Below are 20973 nucleotides of genomic sequence, written 5' to 3'. Positions count from 1 at the left end.
AGAGAAAGAGAGAGAGAGAGAGAGAGAGAGATTTGATATTTATTCGATTCGTCTTACATCGCCAGGTCTGACAAGACCCATGGCAAACACTTATAAAATTAGACAAAACAAACAAAAAAATAACACTTCTAAATTTAAATACAATACATAGTGAAAAATATTAGTGGAAATTAATACAATATTGATGAAAATAATCTAGGCTAATTTATTGGATGGGCAGAATTCACAGGGAAGTGGAAATTTGAAAGGTACAAGTGGGAGGATATTAAGGCTAGGTGAGGGGTAAGGATGTAGAATACAGAAGATTATGAATATAAAGGAACCCAGAGAGAGAGAGAGAGAGAGAGTGAATGAGAGAGAGAGAGTGAGAGAGAGAGAGAGAGAGAGAGAGAGAGAGAGAGAGAGAGAGAGAGAGAGAGAGAGAAAGAGGGAGTATGTTGTTATTGTTGAAAGGCCTAGCGGTGTGAATTAGAACAGTTTCAGGCAAAACGGGCCTTCCTTGTCCTTCAATTAATCGACAGTTAACTCAAAAAGATACAAAGATTACACTGCACATCAAATATTTGATACAAGGTACTTGAAGAAGATACAAAATATATCAGTGTGTATCAAAATGTTGATACACTTCTAAGGTGATAAGGTTTCGTTATCGGTTAGGCTGACAACATTCTTTAGAAATCGTTCAACTTTCATAATAAATTAGTTATTCTATATTGAGACTGTCTTGTAGTGTAATGCGGTTAAGTATTCCTTTCACTCTTCACGCCTTCAAATATTTACACAATTGATACAAAATGCATCAGTATTTGGATTCAAAATTACTAGTAGTTCTGTGAACAGTAGACCTCACGTAGTATTCTCATCCACAAGTACCTGATTGAAACTATAGACCTTATGGAAATTCAGCAATAGACTGGCTTCTCCACACATATGATTGTGTAATCACTTGTCAGCTGATTTATGATGAATAATTCTATAGTCTAATTTTTACTCTAATATTGGCGTATGAAGGAGGCTCCTTTTTCCTTTTATATTATCCTTGAAATGCAAATTTTCAAAAAAACCTTGTATATTCGTCGACGCGCAATTAAAAAAGGACATACTTGTCAAAGTTCTTGAAAATCTATTACCGCGTTTCGCCGTAAATGCGCAACATATAAACATTAAGAGAAATGCCAAACCGTCGACTTGAATCTTAGACCTCACTTCGCTCGGTCAATTAATAGAATTTACAGACGGAAATAAATTTATTTTAGAATTTACAGCATTTAATTAGGATTTTCGTTCAATAATAATTTAGATAATCTTGCATTTTTGGACATATGTTTTCACAATTTATTTATTGAAAATGTAAAATATGTGAGAGCATCAGTAAGACCCCATTATTGTTCTCGTAACACAAGAATTATACAATTTGAAACAAAATTAATTATGGCGAAAATTAATTAAAAATTATGGCGAAATCTATAGCTAATCTAAATATTAGCGTTGAGGAAGAACTATGTAGAGAGGTAATATACGAACAATTATACAATTTTAAAGAAAATAAAGCTGAAACTTGAAAAATATTCATAAGCTTGAATAAAATTGATAATTAAGATAGTAAATTTAGATCAAAATGGAAAAAATGACGAAATCTATTTAATCTAAATATTAGCGTTGAGGCAGAGCAATGTAGAGAGCAATTTATATACAAACAATTATTATTAATTAATGTTAACCAGGAAATCCAGCAAGATATTTCAATTTGCAGTTTCACATGATACTAAATCAGTTTTAGACGACATGATACTGTGGTTGGACAGAAGAGAAGAAAAATAAATCGTAGAATTATTTGGCTATTATTTTCCAACGGGTAAATTGTAGCCTATTTTGTTTATGGGGTAATGAGAAAAATGATGGGATATTTGGTATTGTTTACCAATATATCAGGAATAAGGTTCAAATACCGTAACATACCATTAATACATAATTAATAATAGAACCACAAAGTTGTTGAACAATTTAATGATGAAATTATATTCATTGACCGAGCGAAGTGAGGTCTAAGATTCAAGTCGACGGTTTGGCATTTCTCTTAATGTTCAAATGTCTATATGTTGCGCATTTACGGCGAAACGCGGTGATAGATTTTCAAGAACTTTGACAAGTATGTTCCTTTTTTAATTGCGCGTCGACGAATATACAAGGTTTTTTTGAAAATTTGCATTTCAAGGATAATATAAAAGGAAAAAGGAGCCTCCTTCATACGCCAATATTAGAGTATAAATCAGACTATAGAATTATTCATCATAAATCAACTGACAAGTGATTACACAGATGTGTGGAGAAGCCAGTCTGTCTATTGCTGTATTTCCATAAGGTCTATAGTTTTAATCAGGTACTTGTGGATGAGAATACTGCGTGAGGTCTACTGTTCACAGAACTACTAGTAGAATGTATAAACTACATTTTTCAATCCAATTTCTGCAATTCATAAACGAAAACTAAACATGAGTTGAAAAACAACAGAGTTCCAAAACACCCTATCCTACAAATCCTAAGAATATTGAAGCTTTTCGGAAAAACACGCCAAAATTTCTAAAACTGTTGAAACAAAAGAAAACGCCTATCAATCATGCCAATACCGATATCAACATTCTACCAAAACTTAGAGAACAGAACCACTCTGTATCAAACCCATGATACACCTCATCGTTACGTATCAAGCACGTAACACAAACAGGTTCCAGTGCAACATAACAATAATTTAAACTGGCAGAAATAACAAGTTTACATATAAATAGATATACAAACAACACTTACCATACACACAGACATTACAGGAACGCTTCGAGGGAAATCTTTACTTAGGAGAAGAAGAAATTTAAAGAGGAGCGGCAACTATGAGAGGAGGAGGAGGGAGGAGGAGGAGGAGGAGGAGGAGGAGTGGGAAGAGGAGAAGGAGGAAGAGGAAGATGAGGAGGAGTAGAAGGAGGAGTAGAAAGAGGAGGAACAAGAGGGGACCACGTGAAAACCGGTAAACAAAGATAACTGGAAAATGAAGTACAAAACAACAGAAGGAGGAGGAGGAAGAGAATGAGGATGAGGAGGAGGAGGAAGATGAGGAGTAGGAAGAAGAAGAACAAGAGGGGAACCACGTGAAAACCGGTAAACAAAGATAACTGGAAAATGAAGTAAAAAACAACAACTGAAGTAATAAGACTGGAAAACAGTGGGCTAATTCACTTATCAACTGTCAGTATTCCTTTCATATAACGTCAATGCTTCCCATTCTTCCAATGCTGACAGTTTGAGGTGAGTCTCACTGCACCTGGTTCAACTTGAGAAGGCTTGTCTAGTGTATTTAGAGGACATAAGTGAAGAAAACGCCAGAGAAAATCTAAATGCACGGCGGAAAAATAGCAATGCTAACGTCAATGCTAAGTAGTGAGAATTAAAAGCTGGAGAATTAAAAGTGAAGAAAATGCCAGAGAAAATTTAAATGCACGGGGGAAAAATAGCAATGCTAACGTCAATGCTAAGTGCTAAGTAGAGAGAATTTAAAGCTGGATATCCACGTATCAGTAGTATCAATGAACGTGACGGGAACAGTGAGAATATTATTCCTATAAGTTTCAATGGGACTATTCATACACCGGTGAAGAAAGACTACCACAACACATGAATATGGGCTCTGAAATCATTGGACTACTGTTCATGAATATGTTAAGATGCGTTTACAACAAAGCTACTAGTAGTTCTGTGAACAGTAGACCTCACGCAGTATCTCATCCACAAGTACCTGATTGAAACTATAAACCTTATGGAAATACAGCAATAGACTGGCTTCTCCACACATCTGTGTAATCACTTGTCAGCTGATTTATGATGAATAATTTTATAGTCTGATTTTTACTCCAATATGAAGGAGGCTCCTTTTTCCTTTTATATTATCCTTGAGATGCAAAATTTCCTAAAACCTTGTATATACGTCGACGCGCAATTAAAAAAGGAATATACCTGTCAAATTTCATGAAAATCTATTAGAGAAATGCCAAACCGTCGACTTGAATCTTGGACCTCACTTCGTTCGGTCAATTAACAAAATGTTAATAACTTAATTTCAGAAGAAGAAGAAGAAGAAGAAGAAGAAGAAGAGAAGAAGAAGAAGAAGAAGAAGAAGAAGAAGAAGAAGAAGAAGAAGAAGAAGAAGAAGAAGAAGAAGAGAAGAAGAAGAGAAGAAGAAGAAGAAGGAAGAAGAAGAAGAAGAAGAAGAAGAAGAAGAGAAGAAGAAGAAGAAGAAGAAGAAGAAGAAGAAGAAGAAGAAGAAGAAGAGAAGAAGAAGAAGAAGAAGAAGAAGATTCTATTAGATTAAACATAACTTATCATACACATGATGAACATCAAGTGTTTGTCAAGTTCCGTTCAATCTAATAGAATCTACAAGGATTAAGTTATTAACATTTTGTTAATAGCTTTGGTGTGAACGCAGCTTTAGACAACTGAAACGTGCTTGGTTAGGGAAGTTCTTGGGAATATTTCACAAATATGTGCCTGAATCCATTCATCATTACACTGGTTAAAGATTCAATATCAGGGCACCGAGCTTCGCTCGTTATTTTTATTTATTGATAAACAGGACACAATTCTCTAAAATGATCGTGTTCATATTTCACAGCTGGCTATATGCAATCTTATGAATTTCGGGGATGCGATATTTTGATTTTTCACATACTCACTCTTTTTTTCAATATCCACAGCTGTTTCAGCCAAGGATGAATTATCCTTTTAAAGTCGTTCAACGAGTTTTCCAAAGAATGAGACCTAGTGCAATCGAATCTTTATATCATGAACCTATTATGTTCCAAATTTCGTGAAAATCGTTAGAGCCGTTTTCGAGATCCGTTAAACATAAATAACCACATATAGAAATAACCAAAAATATAAATACAGAAATTGCTCGCTTAATATAATAGGATTTCGAATTAAATTTCGCCGACTAAAAGTGTGTAACTACGAATAAAAATGGAAGTCGATTCTGGATATTTCAAGAGATTTTGAGACATCAATTTTTCCTTAATAATATACTTTTTCCTAAAAAATATGTACAATACAAATTTTTACAAATGGAATGCATGAATAGATCAATTTGAAAATATATTAATAATACTACTTGTTTAAATATTTTGGACGCCAAATTGTACAAAAATCATGAAGCGTTAACATAACCTATTTTTTGGATTGATATTATTAACCAGGCCTTCTACATCTCTTTCCCCAGTAGGTCTATAGTTCTGAACTTCTGGCATTCAAATGAAATTACTTTAATTTCAAGTGACTAGATTTAATAGAAATTGAATACAAATCACACCTGGATTGATAAAAAAAGAAAATTTGAATGAAATATGAAAGATACTTGGGAATTCAGTAGGTTCTATGACTGTAGAAAATGTTTGCATTTGGATCGATTATTGTATAATTTAATAGAATATAATTATTCATGAATTTGACTGATATCTTTCGGAAATAAATCTTTATTTGTAAAAGCTTATATCAATTCTGTACCATCAATTTTTCATTAATTATAGGCTACCAAATTAGACGCACGGGTTAACATGAATACAGTGTAAATAAATTACGACTGAATAAATCGAATTATCAAAGTACTGTAAATGGCTTTCCAAAAGACGGATGTCAAAATGAAAGATAGATATTCGGCTGTGGATGATAGATAATCTCAACAGGAAAAAAGCTCTCGAAAATTTCAAATTTGATTCACTAATCTAACAAAATTAAATTGAGCTAATTCTGGGTAATTTTCAGATTGATAAATTCAATGAGATAGAGATAATAGTATCTATTTCAATGGATGAATTATTGATGACTGAGGATCTCAAGTGTCATTATGAACACGAAAAAGAAAAGAATCATTTAGAATCTTGTTGATTCTTTCCCACAAACTTTTAATAATGGGCTAGTCCATTCAAATGGTCGTTTTTCAGGAAACATCCCCGAAAGAATTTTTCCCGACGGTTCTAAATGTATTTTGGGGCGCTGAATTCGAAACTGAAATTTGCTGACACGCCAGAGGGCGGCTTTACCACCAAAACTCCCAAAATTTCGGACTTTCTTCAATTTTTCCATTCAATCTCGAAAACCTTGAGTTTTTCAGGGAAAATTATTATTGACAAAATTAAAGTGAATAAATTTCCAATAAATTGAGTCGTTGCGCAGGACTCTACCATTTTTGGTTCACGAGCTACGAATTTTCAAAAAAGGAGTATTTTTAAGGGTTTTTTCAAAATTATGCAAACCCACCACTTTCACCCTATACAACTTGACTCTTTTTCTAGTAAAAATGAAAAACCACACATCACGTGAAAGAACAATTAATTCTGAACAGGATTCCTTAGGAATTTTCAAATTTAGTAGTGGGGGGAAGGGAATACACCCAAATATAGAAAATCATATCACAAAATACAAATTTTTCATTATAATACCTTTTCAAGCCTTCATAACTAGTAGTTCTGTGAACAGTAGACCTCACGCAGTATTCTCATCCACAAGTACCTGATTGAAACTATAGACCTTATGGAAATACAGCAATAGACTGGCTTCTCCACACATCTGTGTAATCACTTGTTAGCTGATTTATCTATATATATATAAAAGCGAAATGGCACTCACTCACTGACTGACTGACTCACTCACTCACTCGCATAACTAAAAATCTACCGGACCAAAAACGTTCAAATTTGGTAGGTATGTTCAGTTGGCCCTTTAGAGGCGCACTAAGAAATCTTTTGACATAATTTCAACTCTAAGGGTTGTTTTTAAGGGTTTAAAGTACGTCTTTTAGCATGTATATTCTTCTTCTCCCAATCTCTTAATTATAATTGAAATTTCCATATCATATGTTACTATAGAACTATAATCTAGATAGAGTACCACTTCGAAACAGTTGTTAACTGGCAACTAAATTAATAATTTTGTTAGGTTGGCATTAAGTTGAGTTGACTTTGTTAGGTTGGCACCAAGTTGAAGATTTAAATGCATTTATCGCGGAAAAATTGATTGGGCACTGCTACTTCAATCCTGGGAATATTATATTACTAGCCGTCAGGCTCGCTTAGCTCGCCATATCCGTTTAGCCAGACGTTTAGTCTGGACCCCCGACTGGATTGTCCTAACATATGATAAAAATGCTCAAATGAAAAATGCAGGCGGGCGAAGCGAGCCTGCTGATCTCGTTCCCGGACGATCCAGTCGGGGGTCCAGGGGGCGGAGCCCCCTGGCTAGACGGATATGGCGAGTGAAGCGAGCCTGACGGCTAGTGATGAATAATTCTATACTAGTCTGATTTTTACTCTAATATTGGCGTATGAAGAAGGCTCCTTTTTCCTTTTATATTATCCTTGAAATGCAAAATTTCCAAAAACCTTGTATATACGTCGACGCGCAGTTAAAAAAGGAACATACCTGTCAAATTTCTTGAAAATCTATTACCGCGTTTCGCCGTAAATGCACAACATATAGCCTAAACATTAAAACATTAAGAGAAATGCCAAACCGTCGACTTCAATCTTAGACCTCACTTCGCTAGATCAAAAAAAAATTTTTTACAGTTACTGTCTGATCAGAAACATAAATACAAATTTTAGTATAAATCTTAAATCTAATTGGCCAAAATTATCTTCTTGAAAGTATGTATTTTATATTAAAAGCTTTTCAAAAAAATCTGGTGTGGCGCACTCACACAACTTTTCCTTGCCGTTATGAAAATTGATCACCTGACGCTAGTGTTCCCGCGCATCTCAAGTTAACTATTCAAAGATTTGAGCCAGCTGGTGACAGGGCAATAACGCTGGAGACACACATGAGGTCTATCTCTTCATAGTGAATGATTTAATAGAATCAACAATAATTTGCAATTGAATAATCACATTTTCTCGAATTTGAAGCTTATTTTCAATTTCAGGTGAAAATGTTACTGAACATTAATTGTAGAGATTTTCATGCTCAATCTACTCCACTTGATTTTTTTTGTTTCAATTGTATCTGAAGCCTGATAATTGGGAATCTATCTGCATTGATGGGCGGAGCTCCTGAAATTTTTACAGATATGGGACTTGTGGCAGTTGATAGAGCTTATCGATGACTATTTTAAGTATGAATTTGATCAAAATCGTTGGAGCCGTTTCCGAGAAAATCACGAAATACCCTGTTTTTGACAACATTTTCGCCATTTTAGCCGCCATCTTGAATTGCATTTGATCGAAATTGTTCGTGTCGTATCCTTATAGTGTAAGGACCTTAAGTTCCAAATTTCAAGTCATTCCGTTAATTGGGAGATGAGATATCGTGTACACACACACACACACACACACATACAAGTTTTTTGGACTCAGGGGACTTTGAAACGTATAGAAATTTAGAAATTGGGGTACCTTAATTTTTTTTCGGAAAGCAATACTTTCCTTACCTATGGTAATAGGGCAAGGAAAGTAAAAATGGTGCTATGATATTATTTTAAAAATGGCCAAATTATATACTCAGGTAAGGTGGGAACTTCTCGAAAGGGACTCTCCAGCATCAGAAAGCCATACAAACTTACTTCTTTTAATTTGTCAAGAAAGAGACACAAAGAGAACTATTTTCTTACTTTTATTCATATTTTACACTATTAATTTCTACAAATCCTGTATTTCACATTGGAATCGTTACTGAGTCAATTGAACTGACAAAAGGAGAGTGTATACAAATGAACATAAAATAAAAACATAAATAGGCCTACAAATAAAGTTTTTTGCATTTTAATAAAGAAACTCTAAACACTATCTACAAAGAGTGAAGAAGTCAACACGCGTGAAAATAGATTGGCCATACTTTGCAACAAATCCGAACATGATGGAAATTTCGGCAGAAACAGAAAAAATTATCAATTTTGCAATTCGAATTTAGTGAGAGTTGAAAGTCCAAGATCAATGCTTTAATGCCTGACAGATTTCTGATGATTTGTGAACAATAATCTTATTCCTACCACATTTTCTTTTATTAAAATAAGTGAAAGTAACTGGAGGGATTTGTTCATTTTTACCATTTTTGCTAACTTGATAAAACTGTTATTGAAAACCATAGAGATAAACAGATTAAATACTGGAAAATTTGAAATACAACCCTTGAAATGAATATGAATATTGAAAAAGAAACTATATTCTGTTTTAAAACAAGTTGAGACTAGTGCAAAATATCCGCGTTGCCAAATTGTGCAAAATGACGACGTTCTCCAATATGATTGAATATACAATATTCGTAAAATATAATTATAATACCGTTTAAAATTAATAAAATAATAAAACAACCATACAAATTACAATGTACTACTACTAGTTTCGGTAATCAATATACTATAATTCTATTTTATAAATACAAGAGAGAGCCCTGATACATTATACATTTAAAAAAATGCAATATTCAATTTGACACCCAGTCGATGGAGGGTTGCACAATAACTATATCGCACAGTTTGGCAACGTGGCTATTTTATCCAAGCCACTTGTTATATTCAGAGTAAAGTTAAAATATTGGAGATTAAGGAAGCAGTATAATTTTATAAATTCACACAAAGCCTTCAGAGACTCTAGATATGAGTTTTATTGAAGAAACAAAAATAAAATATTACGAAAGTAATGTTGGTATTGCAATTGCAATTTAATATTTAGCCTTCAGAAAATTATTTATAGTAATATTCAGCCCATCAAGCCTTCAGAGATCCTCCAGAATTCTAAGATATCTACAAAATATTTTTTTCCTACAGTTACGTTGAAAAGTGGCCATTGCTGCACTGATTACAGAACGCAAAGAATCACTTTTCCGCTCTAGTGCGGGAAAAATTTTTCTGCACTCCAGATTTGCAACATGGCAACGCAAAATACTTAGTAGGTTATATGGAGCAACAGTGCAGCAAAATCAAAATGAAGTTGGTAACAGTGACTGCTGTGGCTGCTATAGTGAGCAGAGGTGCAACGAAGCACAACGCGCTAATTATTATTCATTATATATTATAACCGAGGACAACGAGGACTTTAGGATTTTAGGATTAAGGTTTTTATCAATAATAAAATCACACAGAAAATCATTTGATGCATTTCAGGCAATTTTACCCATAATTACCCACTTTTCATATTCAATGGTAACTGTAGGAAAAACTTAATGTGAAATACGTGCGCAAAGTTCCTCTGCTGCACTCAAGAAACCATTCCGCCCTCGCCTACGGCTCGGGCGTAAACGTTTCTTTCGGTGCAGCAAACTGTCACTTTGCGCACTAGTTGCACAAATAACTATTTCGGTAGCCTATGTACGAAAATTTTAATTAAAGTTTTATCGATTGATCAGAATTATTACAGAAAACATTTCTTAGTTGTTTTTCTTTTTTTATACCTAAGATAGTGAGGTTTGACTACTCTACACTATACAATGAGACTGATAATTGAATTTAATACTTGATAATGGCATAATGGCCGAAACATGTTGTGAATAAGCAATTTAAAAAAGGGTAGCCTACTTCGATTTTTAAATTTTAATCCTAATGAGAATGATCTAACCAAGCACCTGGATTCACTGTAAACTATACTATTTGTTTATACAAAAATAAAATAGATTTTTATTATATTCGTTTAGTTGCATCTAGAAATGTGGGCTTGGACTCTAAATCACATAAATCACATATTTATCCCCTATATTTATCTAAGCCTTTGTTTATTTAGTCTGTGTTCTAAATCTAAACAGTGAGTACTCTTTCTCTCTCTCTTTTGGTAGAGAGTTAGTGGGAAGGATATTTTTAATATTCTTTCCGAAGAATGGACATTGATATGTCCAAAGCTCCGCCAATTTATGTAGATACATAACAATATAATTATCTATAGTTATTATATTACAAATTGCTTTTTCATATAATATACAGTTCAATAATTATTTTCTTAGTCTATAATATGTAAATTCATCTATAATTTTGCTGTATTGTAAGCTATTGTATATAAGTGTATAACCAGTATATATTGTAATCTACATAAATAAAGTACTACTAGTAAGTAGTAAGTAGTAGCTAGTAGTAAGTAGTAGTAAGTAGTACTAGTAGTAGTAAGTAGTTGCTAGTAAGTAGTAGCAAGTACTCTCTCACATCCTCTCTCTCTCTTTCCTCACATACTACTCAATACTTCTCTCTACTACTCCTTTGATCTGTCCCACTCTTCTCTACAAGTCATCACTAAATCAATGACTTTCTTGACAGTAAATGTTTACATAAGGCCATAATGGAGTAGATACTGGGCCTGTAAAACACAGGGCTTCTTATCAGTTATATTACTGATGTTGATTCTCAAACAGTATTGTTCTCCATTATTGACAAAGAGAGAGTTAGATTGCCCGAGTTATCTCTATCTTCAGGCAATAGGCCGGCTATTCTGATAAATGCAACTAATCGTTTACATATATTCCAACATCTCCAATATTACATAAAATATACAATATTACAATTTCATAATATATTATATCTTTATAAGTCATTTTTTAAGATAATTGGGGAGACAAACATTTTTGGATTGAGTCTGTTTTCTTCTATTCATAATTTATACTTGAGGCTGTGCAAAGGCTAAAATTGAACTTTCTACTGGTGATATTTTACGAAGTTTTTCGATTTGTATATCATCAAGCTATCAAAATAAAAAAGTTTTCTCAGGAAAACATTTTTTTCCCCGATCATTACTTTTTGATATATGAGCGCCCCGAGTTTAAATTTTCGGGACAGAACATTTCAAACCCGGTAAGAGATAAATCCATGAAATTTAGAGGAATGATTCTTCATGGTATTGTTGATCTAGTAAAACAAAAATTTTCTGAGAATATCAATTTTTGATTAAGTTATCCAATTTACTAAAAATGACCAAAAATAACTTTTTTGTTGAGTTATTTTTTGTAAATTGAATAACTATTAAAAATTGATATTTTCAGAAATTTTTGTTTTAATAGATCAACTATAGCCTACCATGAAGAATCAATCCTCTAAATCTCATGGATTTATCTCTTACCAAATTTGAAATGTTGTCACAAAAATTTAAACTTTAGGCGCTCATATCTCAAAAAGTAATGATCGGAAAAAATGTTTTCCTGAGAAAATTTTTTTATTTTGATAGCTTGATGATATACAAATTGGAAAACTTTGAAAAATATCACCAATAGAAAGTTTATTTTTAGCCTTTGCACAGCCTTAATACCTACAGTAAATAAATTAATGTATTTGAATATTTAATACTATTTTATTCAGTTATTCCTTTATTTAATAACAACAAACCATAGAAACGATTGGTAAATAATTTCACAGACACAGCTAAAAACGGTTCCTTCCCAAATAATCTAACTAAATGAGCCAATCATCACCACAAACTGACATAATTGAGAAATTTTTAAATGAGGAAAACATAATGGGAATCACCCAATTACATTGTTAAATTCGAAATTTTAAAATTTATACAAATACATAAGATTTAATTTTAATCTGAGATTTATTTTAATCTTTCTAATTATAGTCCGAGAGATATTACTTTTAACATGAAGAGTGGAAACCAGTTTCTCCTTGCACAGTTTGTAGCATGGACAGAGTAGTGGAGAGGAGTAAGCACAATTGGATATCCACACAAAAGTATGGAGAATGCTGTTAGGTAGTGGGAGTGATTAATGAAGGAAAGAGTTTCGGGGCTCTCTGTCTTCGAGTGAGAGCCGTGTTAAAAGTAATATCTCTCAGACTATAGTTGGGGAGATAAGAAGGGCACCTCGTAGAAAATCATGATAATATAGTTTTCTGAATAAGATACTCCTAATCGACTGCTAATTAGAGGCTTAAACAAGCTTATACAGGAAGAAGTACTTCCTGTATTATTATACTATACTAGGAAGTAGTAGTAATAATAGAAAAATTTCTTTCATTCATTAGAACATCGTTTAATATTAAAAAATAGTTTTTTATTTTAAGAATATTTTCAGGAATTTACGTATGAATCAAACAATTTAATAGGCTTCACGTTTCCGCTCTGGAGTGAAAATATAATTGATAACCTTCACCATATTATAGAGTGATATAGGCTTTGATGACTCGTGCTGCTAATTTTTATGATTAATTATAAAGAAACTAGAAAGGATGGATTATTCATCACACATTTCAACTGAATGGCAATTTTATAGAAACTGTGTCTTCACACTCCCAAAACTGTTATTGAAAATTCAGTGGCAATATTATGACAATTTAGTTTACTACAAATCATTTCTTGTATCTTTTTGAAACTAATCCATAGTAAGATTGAGAAAAAAATATAAAATTGGATATCATTATGTTTCTATAATACTGCATAGTGAATTTTAATACAAGGTAATGAATCAATTCAAAAGACTGAAAGCTTTTATGAAAGAATGAACCAGGATTGCTACTTATTTGAATATTGTAAAAAATCCACCTAATTTTAACTACCATTCATCATTTTTTCAACCCATTATTGAGTGATATCACTTTATATCTATATAAAGATGTAGGTGTGTTCGATATTGAATTTGAATTCGAATTTGTTGTGTGTTGAATTAAAATTAGAATATGACGTTGTCTGTAACTATGATCAGTTGAATAGCAATAAAATTAATTTATTTATTTATTTTCCACTTTATTAGGCTACTCCGTGGGGTCCCATCTGACCGAATCCCAAAAGGTCGAAGAGTATACTTTCCCATATGGTCGAATCCCATCTAGCCGATGAGATTCGATCAATTGCGACGAACTACAACATTTTTTTATCAAATGGGATTCGACTGTTTGAGAATCGGTCAGATGGGAAAATCAAATCTTCGACCTTTTGCGACAGCTGAAATTTTCGGCCAAATGGGATTACTATTAAAACTTTTCGATCATTTAGATTCGATCATTTGGGAAAGTACTAGTTTCAATTCTATCATTTGGGATCCTTCAATTTTTGATCTTTTGCGACAAAATAATAATTTCGACCAAATGGGAATCGGTCATTTGGCATGCCACCGGCTACTCTAACACATCAAGTTACAAACTGATTATACATCATACATTTCTGAAGTATGGAATATAGACCTACATCAAACTTAAAATATACATCAGACATAGAAAATACATTAGAAGTAGATTGGGAAGAAATCTAATCCCCAACAAAAAACAATTTACAAAGAGTACCTTTGTAATTTACAACTGTACAGCTTGAGCCCCTAGAGATGAGAACACCTAAATAAATAAATGTTTTATTGTAGCAGCAAAAGAGAACATCAAAAGGCATTACAACGTCAGATGGTAAATCAAATTCAAATAACCTACACAAATTTACAATTATTTCATTCATTACTACAACTCAATATAGTATCTATTCTGAAAGACTCAAAATAAAATTGATTGAGCAATAGTTCCCTCTAGAAAAATTCAGTTTCAGTATCATCATGCATTAATCAATGTGGTTTCTATTTTTCATCTATTTAGGAAATTAGGACGGGTCATAAATATCTATAACATTTCACTCTGGAAACCTAGAAAGGATACTGTAATCCTACAATCTACGGCCCGGTTAAATTTTAACCGTGATTAATTTCAGGAGAATCAATCAGAGAAGGCCTTTTTTGAAAAGAAGGCTTCTTTTCCAATCAGAGCTATCAGAGAAGCCTTCTTTTCAAAAAAGGCCTTCTATGATTGGTTCTTCTGAAATTAATCACGGTTAAAATTTAACCAGCTTTTGTGCAACCGGGCCTAAGAGCTAGTTACACCGGTTTTATTATTCTAACGTTCAAGTAGCGTTGGAAACAAAGAAAACTTTGTGTGTTTTCTAATATTTCACAGCATACTAATTTGAATAGTAGAAGAGTGACAAATCAACTAAGTTGAGAGTAAGTTTTACCAATATGAGGAATTTTTACAATTTCTTGTATATGATACGACCTTGTAATATGTTGGAGGATACTCCTTGTTCACCCCTTATGAATATTTCATAAATAAAAACTCATTGACTTTTACTTACTTATTTACCTAATAACTGCAAGTGCAAAGGGTAGATAAGGACCTAGCTTCTCTGATAAAATGTCGGTACCCATCACCATAGAGAGAAGGTGGTTAGATTCATTTATTCATATAATTATGTGGCATTTCATAATGTGTTTGATTCATTCTTTTCCTAACTTTAAATACCCCTTCCATCTCTTTATTATACGGGTACACACTTCAGGAGTTGATTCTGCCTAGATATAGGCATAATTATTTTCATGAGTTGAAAAATCGCCTCCCATTTGGTTTGGAACACACTTAAAGCGGTGTTTCCTTTCATCTCTCATCATTATCATCATCCTTCCTATTACTATCGTAACGCACAAGCCAAGAGCTCATGTGGGGATCACCCTCAACAAAAAAGTCCACCTATTTAAAAGGAATACAATACAACCTTATATAAGTTAGTGATTTTTTAAAATAAAATTTGTTAGATTTTTGTATATTTGAATCAACTAACTACAAGATGCCCACACACTAAAACATCATAGGCTAGGCGACGTTAATGTGAATATTTAGGCTATCTACAATTATAATTTGTGAATCTATAAAATAGTTCCCAAGAACCCAGTTTCTTGGACATTTATTAAATCTAATAAACCATCAAGCCTAGAGATTTAGTAGTTTTTTATATTTAATAAATGTGACCTAGGACCGGTCCTTAGGACTGCAAATTTATTAGTTGAAATTTGGGTGGGACAGCATAATTTCTTAACAGGTGTTTTGTATTGAGTTTGTAGTTTTTCTTTCAACGCATATTGATGAACACAAGTATATTAAGATTATTTTGGGACTGAACACATAGAGATTGATCTGCGACAACGGTTAAGGCGGTCTTAGGTATCTAAGGTATCTATAATCAAGAGGGAAAAGAATACCTTGTATATTTTGTCTCTGCTATAATATGTAGGCTTATATCTTCTCATAACTAGGCCTACTCTGATAGCCTATGTACAATATTATCATCGTATAAGCCTAACTTAATAATGCTATATTCGATAATAGGTAGGTAAGCCTACACCAGATACGGAACTATAACCGGAAATTGGTATAACTGGATGAAAAAGAGAAAATATGGCGAAAAACTCACCGTTTGATGATTTGAGGTCCCTGTGTAGAATTGATATGGGAGCTCCGTTGTGGAGATAATCCATTCCGCGAGCAATCTGGATGGCCCAGTCGACAAGAACATCAGGTCTGATTTTCCTCCCTGAGAGCACCCTGTTCAACGACCCCCCTCGCGCGTATTCCATCACTAGGCACAAATTCGGCATCTGCAGGCACACACCCTCCAACGAAACAATATTCTCGTGTTTCAGTAACCAGAACAGTTTTGCTTCTTGTCGCACAGATTCCAGGGTCTCTTTGATGTCCTCGTCGGGGTCATGACGCGCAGCTTTCACGGCCACCTCTTGGTTTTTCCACAAACCTCGGTACACTTTCCCAAAACCACCGACACCGATCACTTCTTCCAAGACCAGCTCACTGAAGTTGATCTCATTCGGCGTGATGTCTTGAATGATGTCAGACAACGCCGAAGATTCGGCAACATTTTCGGCAACAAAGTTGGCCGGGAAGATACCGACCTTGTCACCGATTTTCCCCGTCCACCAGCCTTCATCGCCCGAGATTTTCGTATCAGTGGAGAGAACCTGCACAGTTTCGCCACAGTGCAGACTAAGTTCATCCTCGCCTTGAGCCTTGTAGTCGTACAACGCCGTGCAGAAGAGGGTCGTTCCTTTACCGGAGTCATCACTGCTTCCTCGCGAGAAGAACGAACTATCACCGGCTGTCGACGAGGATGTGTTGTGTCCATATCCAGTCACTGACAGCCGACTATGATGGTCCATCGAACAGGATGTGCCTGATCGGTATCCATCCCTGCCAATTGTGCTCCCATAAGCAGGCTTGGTGTGTTCCATGGAAGTCAATAGGGGAGGCATTCGTTTCGGCTGCGATCGATTCTGGCACTAAAATTGTTGTCGTTTTCTGTCAGACAGATGCTGTCGACGAATGATCTCGGCCGACTTGTGTTATCGCACAGGTGGCCAGTGTTGTGACACTCTTCTGGGCTCCCTTGCGGCACCAAAACAATCATCCGACGTCTAGCTGGTCCACTTATCATCGCCTTCCAATCTTCACCACCTCATCACCAATCATCACAGCACAACAAACAAACTCAAACAATATCACACTAAAACACTCAACTAAATCCACCACAATTCCACCAACAAAACACACATCAAACTGCTAATAACCTCATAACAATCTACGCCATTTTTATTCGACACTCCAACACACAACACTACTGGCGAAGAATGGCAATGAATAACGATTTTACTCTGAAACACATGATAAGTGACCAGACTGGTTTTAGTTCTGACTACCGCCACATTGCCTGTCACTAGCAGCACTGTACGGACACAGGTTCTGACTAAAAATATAGTCTCTATTTATAATAACAAAATATTCAAAATCTTAACAATATTTCAATATAACATATTTATTAAACTTTATTTCATAGATGAATAGCTTTACAGTTAATTTTTCCATAATGCATTACTTTGAACGGAAAGGTCTACCAACTACTTTAGCTTAGGCGCTAAATTTGAATTTGGTTTGGCTTCAATAGTGGACCTGCTTTACAAACAACAGATAAACATAGCTTTTAATTTCGCCTGGTTTTTGAAAATAATACTCAATAACTTAGCTGGTTTTGGATTTTCAAACCTGTTATTAATTTTCCTCAAATCTTAATCTTAGAACACACTACCGTAATTACAATTGAACTTACCTATATTGGTTAGAGACTGGAGTCAATAAAAAATGTATTTGCAAAGAAAATAGCTATCTTAAAATATTTTGCATTACTTTTGAATTTTCAAGATTGATTAGTTACTTTTATTGAAGAATAAGCTCATAGAGAAGATCTTTTTTACCAGAACTTGAAAACCTGGAACGGATTGAAAGTACCGTACTATATCTATTAATTTGGGCGCTCTTTTTATAATCACATGCAATTTGTTTGAATGCATCCATATATGCAATCAAATCAATACTTATCAACAAGAAGAATGTACTAAAAAATTTTACATGAGCTCAGCTATTCAATGAAAAATATATTTTCCAATAAAAAAGTTGAATTTGAAAATTACAGTAATGTTTGTCATGAACAGAAAGTAATATTCTATTAAATACAGACTGAGTTTATAGCTACAGTACCGTAGCAGTTATTCCTCTCTGGATTTTCAGCAAAATAATGTCAATAGCAAGCGAGACGGGATCGAACAGGCAAACTGTCATTTCAGACATAGGAGATTTGAAAGATTTTGAAAGTGAACCTGAAGTAAGTTTTATATAATGAAAGCAAAATGTATTATAGCATTTTTAGTATTTAATTAATCAGGTCCATGAAAAGGGAGCACTCGAGTCTAGCCCACTGGGACACGTCAAGAAAATGTAAAAAAATGTCCTTATAAAATAGGTAGAACTATTTAAATAAATTTCACTTTTTTAACATGATATTAAATTATTCATAATTAATTTTGTTGAAACAGTGTTAGTAGCTTACTCTTTTCTTCATGGTATTATTTTTTTACAAGAATTGATTTAACTTAATAATATTTTAAGTAGCAAACTTGTACCGTACTTATATAGCAAATAGATAACAATATTTTTCAAAAATAATAATCTTTGTCTCTTTTCTGTATAGGGCTACTTGTAATATAAAGAGAAATAAAAATCTCAGGTCCTTTTTTTAAATTCAAAAAAATATTGAGATTTTTTATTTCATTTCTATTTTTAATCTTTATTAAATTTCCTTCAACAATCCATGCAAAGTAATACAGTTGAAGGTCTATTTACTATATATAGTACAGGAAAGAACAGGGTATAAACGTTACAAAAAATAATGAATTGCTGTCTAATAAAATATATAATCATACTACAAACCATAATTTGTATTTATCTGTACCTACTTATTTAATCAGCAATAATAATAGGCCTATACTATATTAGGGGTATTCACAATGTTGAAGTTAGCTGGCTAAGTCAGGCTATTCGCTCACTCCAGCTATTTGCTAAGTCTGTGTTAACTCAATGCTATAGTGGTACGTTAGAAAAAAATTAACAGACTAGATAGCAGATAGCGCAGGTTTGAGTCCGCCAACTCTAGCTATCTCTGTTAAAACGACAGCCATATGTTTATAATTTTACTTTTGTGTTTTAATTGTATGAACGTTACAGATTTTTCGAGAAAGTTTTAAATTTGAGTCAAAAGATGATTATAATAAAATTTCCATTGGAACGATTGCATCAACTCAATCTGGAAATATTGAATTTAACGGATTCAAGTCGAAAGAATCTTTCTCCTCAATACAGGAACTTTTGCGTTGTGAGTAAATCTATTTCTTCAACTAAAATGAAAATGTATTTGTTTTATTTATTCAAAACTACTTGATACTTGATCAATTCATTAATATTTTTATTAAGATAGCTTTAGATTTAAGGCATAAGTTTTGAATTTTGAAAAGCTTATACAGTATTCTATCTATTGAGATTCACACGTTATAAATTCAGCACCTGAATAGCATTTGTGTGTTATTAGACAAAACATACAGCTCGCTATTGTTTTCTAACTCTGCATATTATATTTATATTACTGAAATATTTGTATTTGTGTTTTTAATCTGTTATTGTATATAAGAAACTTAAAAAAATGGCACTATGATGTTATTTTATAATCAACAATTAATATTATGAATAAATATGAATACTTATATATAATAATTATTAAATTTCATTACAGTATTAGGCCTATTATCTTTACATGATTTAAAATATATATTATTGATCATTATCAAAAAGAAGGCAAATAAACAATAATTAAAATTATAATGTATTCAGGACTACTTATTTTTATTTATAAAATAACATCATAGTACCCTTTTTTAAAAGTTTTGTAATATAATATAACATACCGTATATTTGTGTTTTTCATTTGTTATTTTATATAAGAAACTTTAAAAAAATGGTACTATGATGTTATTTTATAAACAATAATTAATATTACCGTATATCAAATTTACCTGGATGAATTGAATCAGCTACCGTATTTACTATAGCCTACAGAAGGTTGTGGAGATAGAGAACTGGCAACCCTGCCGTCCAATCACTTTATGATTGACTTCCACTCATAACATTAATCTAACTATAAGTAGAAAAATCAACATTAAACTCTCAACAAATATTCTTGGAACGTTTATACTAGTTTTTGGTTCTTGGAATTTTATCTCTGAATAGAATAGAATTGAATTGAATATTATAGCTATTCACGAGTGTTCTAGATTTTTTTTGGTAGATTTTATATAAATTGACAAGTCTTGAACTATACTGTTATGTGAAATCGGTTGTGTTTTCCTGACTGTTGAGTTTGGTAGGTGAATGATATAAGTAGCCTAATATATTAAGCTGCGTACACATATTCGTGCTTCCAACCCGCACCGAGCACGCTCCTCCCTCGTACCGCCCTCGTACCGCCTTCGTACCACCATCGAACCACAGTCGGACCGCCCACGCACCCATCATGAACGTTACGGAAGATGTTGGATCTTCTCGCGTTCCCCGGTCGAACCACTGTTGCTCGCCGGTCGATCATCAATCGCTCTGCTCGAGTGACGTTCGGTTGCGGAGCAGAGCGAGAGTCTGTACGCACCTTTAGATTACACTTTGACGTGTCATATACTGTATGAGTGTTGCTCCCTTGATGCAGTTTCATATGATGAGCAAGTAAAGTATAGTTAAGTAAAATACCTATACAGTAGAAGGTATGTTGTTGAGCGGGTCAAAACTTATAATTACTAGTAGTTCTGTGAACAGTAGACCTCACGCAGAATTCT

General features: G+C 33.4%; 2 protein-coding genes across 2 annotated transcripts in view; one reads left to right on the top strand and one right to left on the bottom strand.

Annotated features, from left to right (window-relative positions):
• LOC111049777 overlaps window positions 1-17411 on the bottom strand; it is a 100248-nt gene extending 82837 nt beyond the window's left edge. The window contains 1 exon segment of the mRNA XM_039438433.1: window positions 16167-17411. Coding sequence (XP_039294367.1) covers window positions 16167-17019 — 853 coding nt within the window. The 5' untranslated portion in view covers window positions 17020-17411.
• A 737-nt stretch (window positions 17412-18148) lies between these two features.
• The window catches only part of LOC111049781, a 32300-nt gene continuing 29475 nt past the window's right edge, over window positions 18149-20973 (top strand). The window contains exons 1-2 of the mRNA XM_039437307.1: window positions 18149-18422; window positions 19322-19469. Of these exons, the coding sequence (XP_039293241.1) occupies window positions 18336-18422; window positions 19322-19469 (235 nt within the window). The 5' untranslated portion in view covers window positions 18149-18335. The remainder of the gene's footprint in view (window positions 18423-19321; window positions 19470-20973) is intronic.

The sequence above is a fragment of the Nilaparvata lugens genome, chromosome 11, assembly GCF_014356525.2.
Source record: "Nilaparvata lugens isolate BPH chromosome 11, ASM1435652v1, whole genome shotgun sequence".
Taxonomy (NCBI): Eukaryota; Metazoa; Arthropoda; class Insecta; order Hemiptera; family Delphacidae; genus Nilaparvata; species Nilaparvata lugens.
This window is presented reverse-complemented; position numbering and strand designations above follow the sequence as displayed.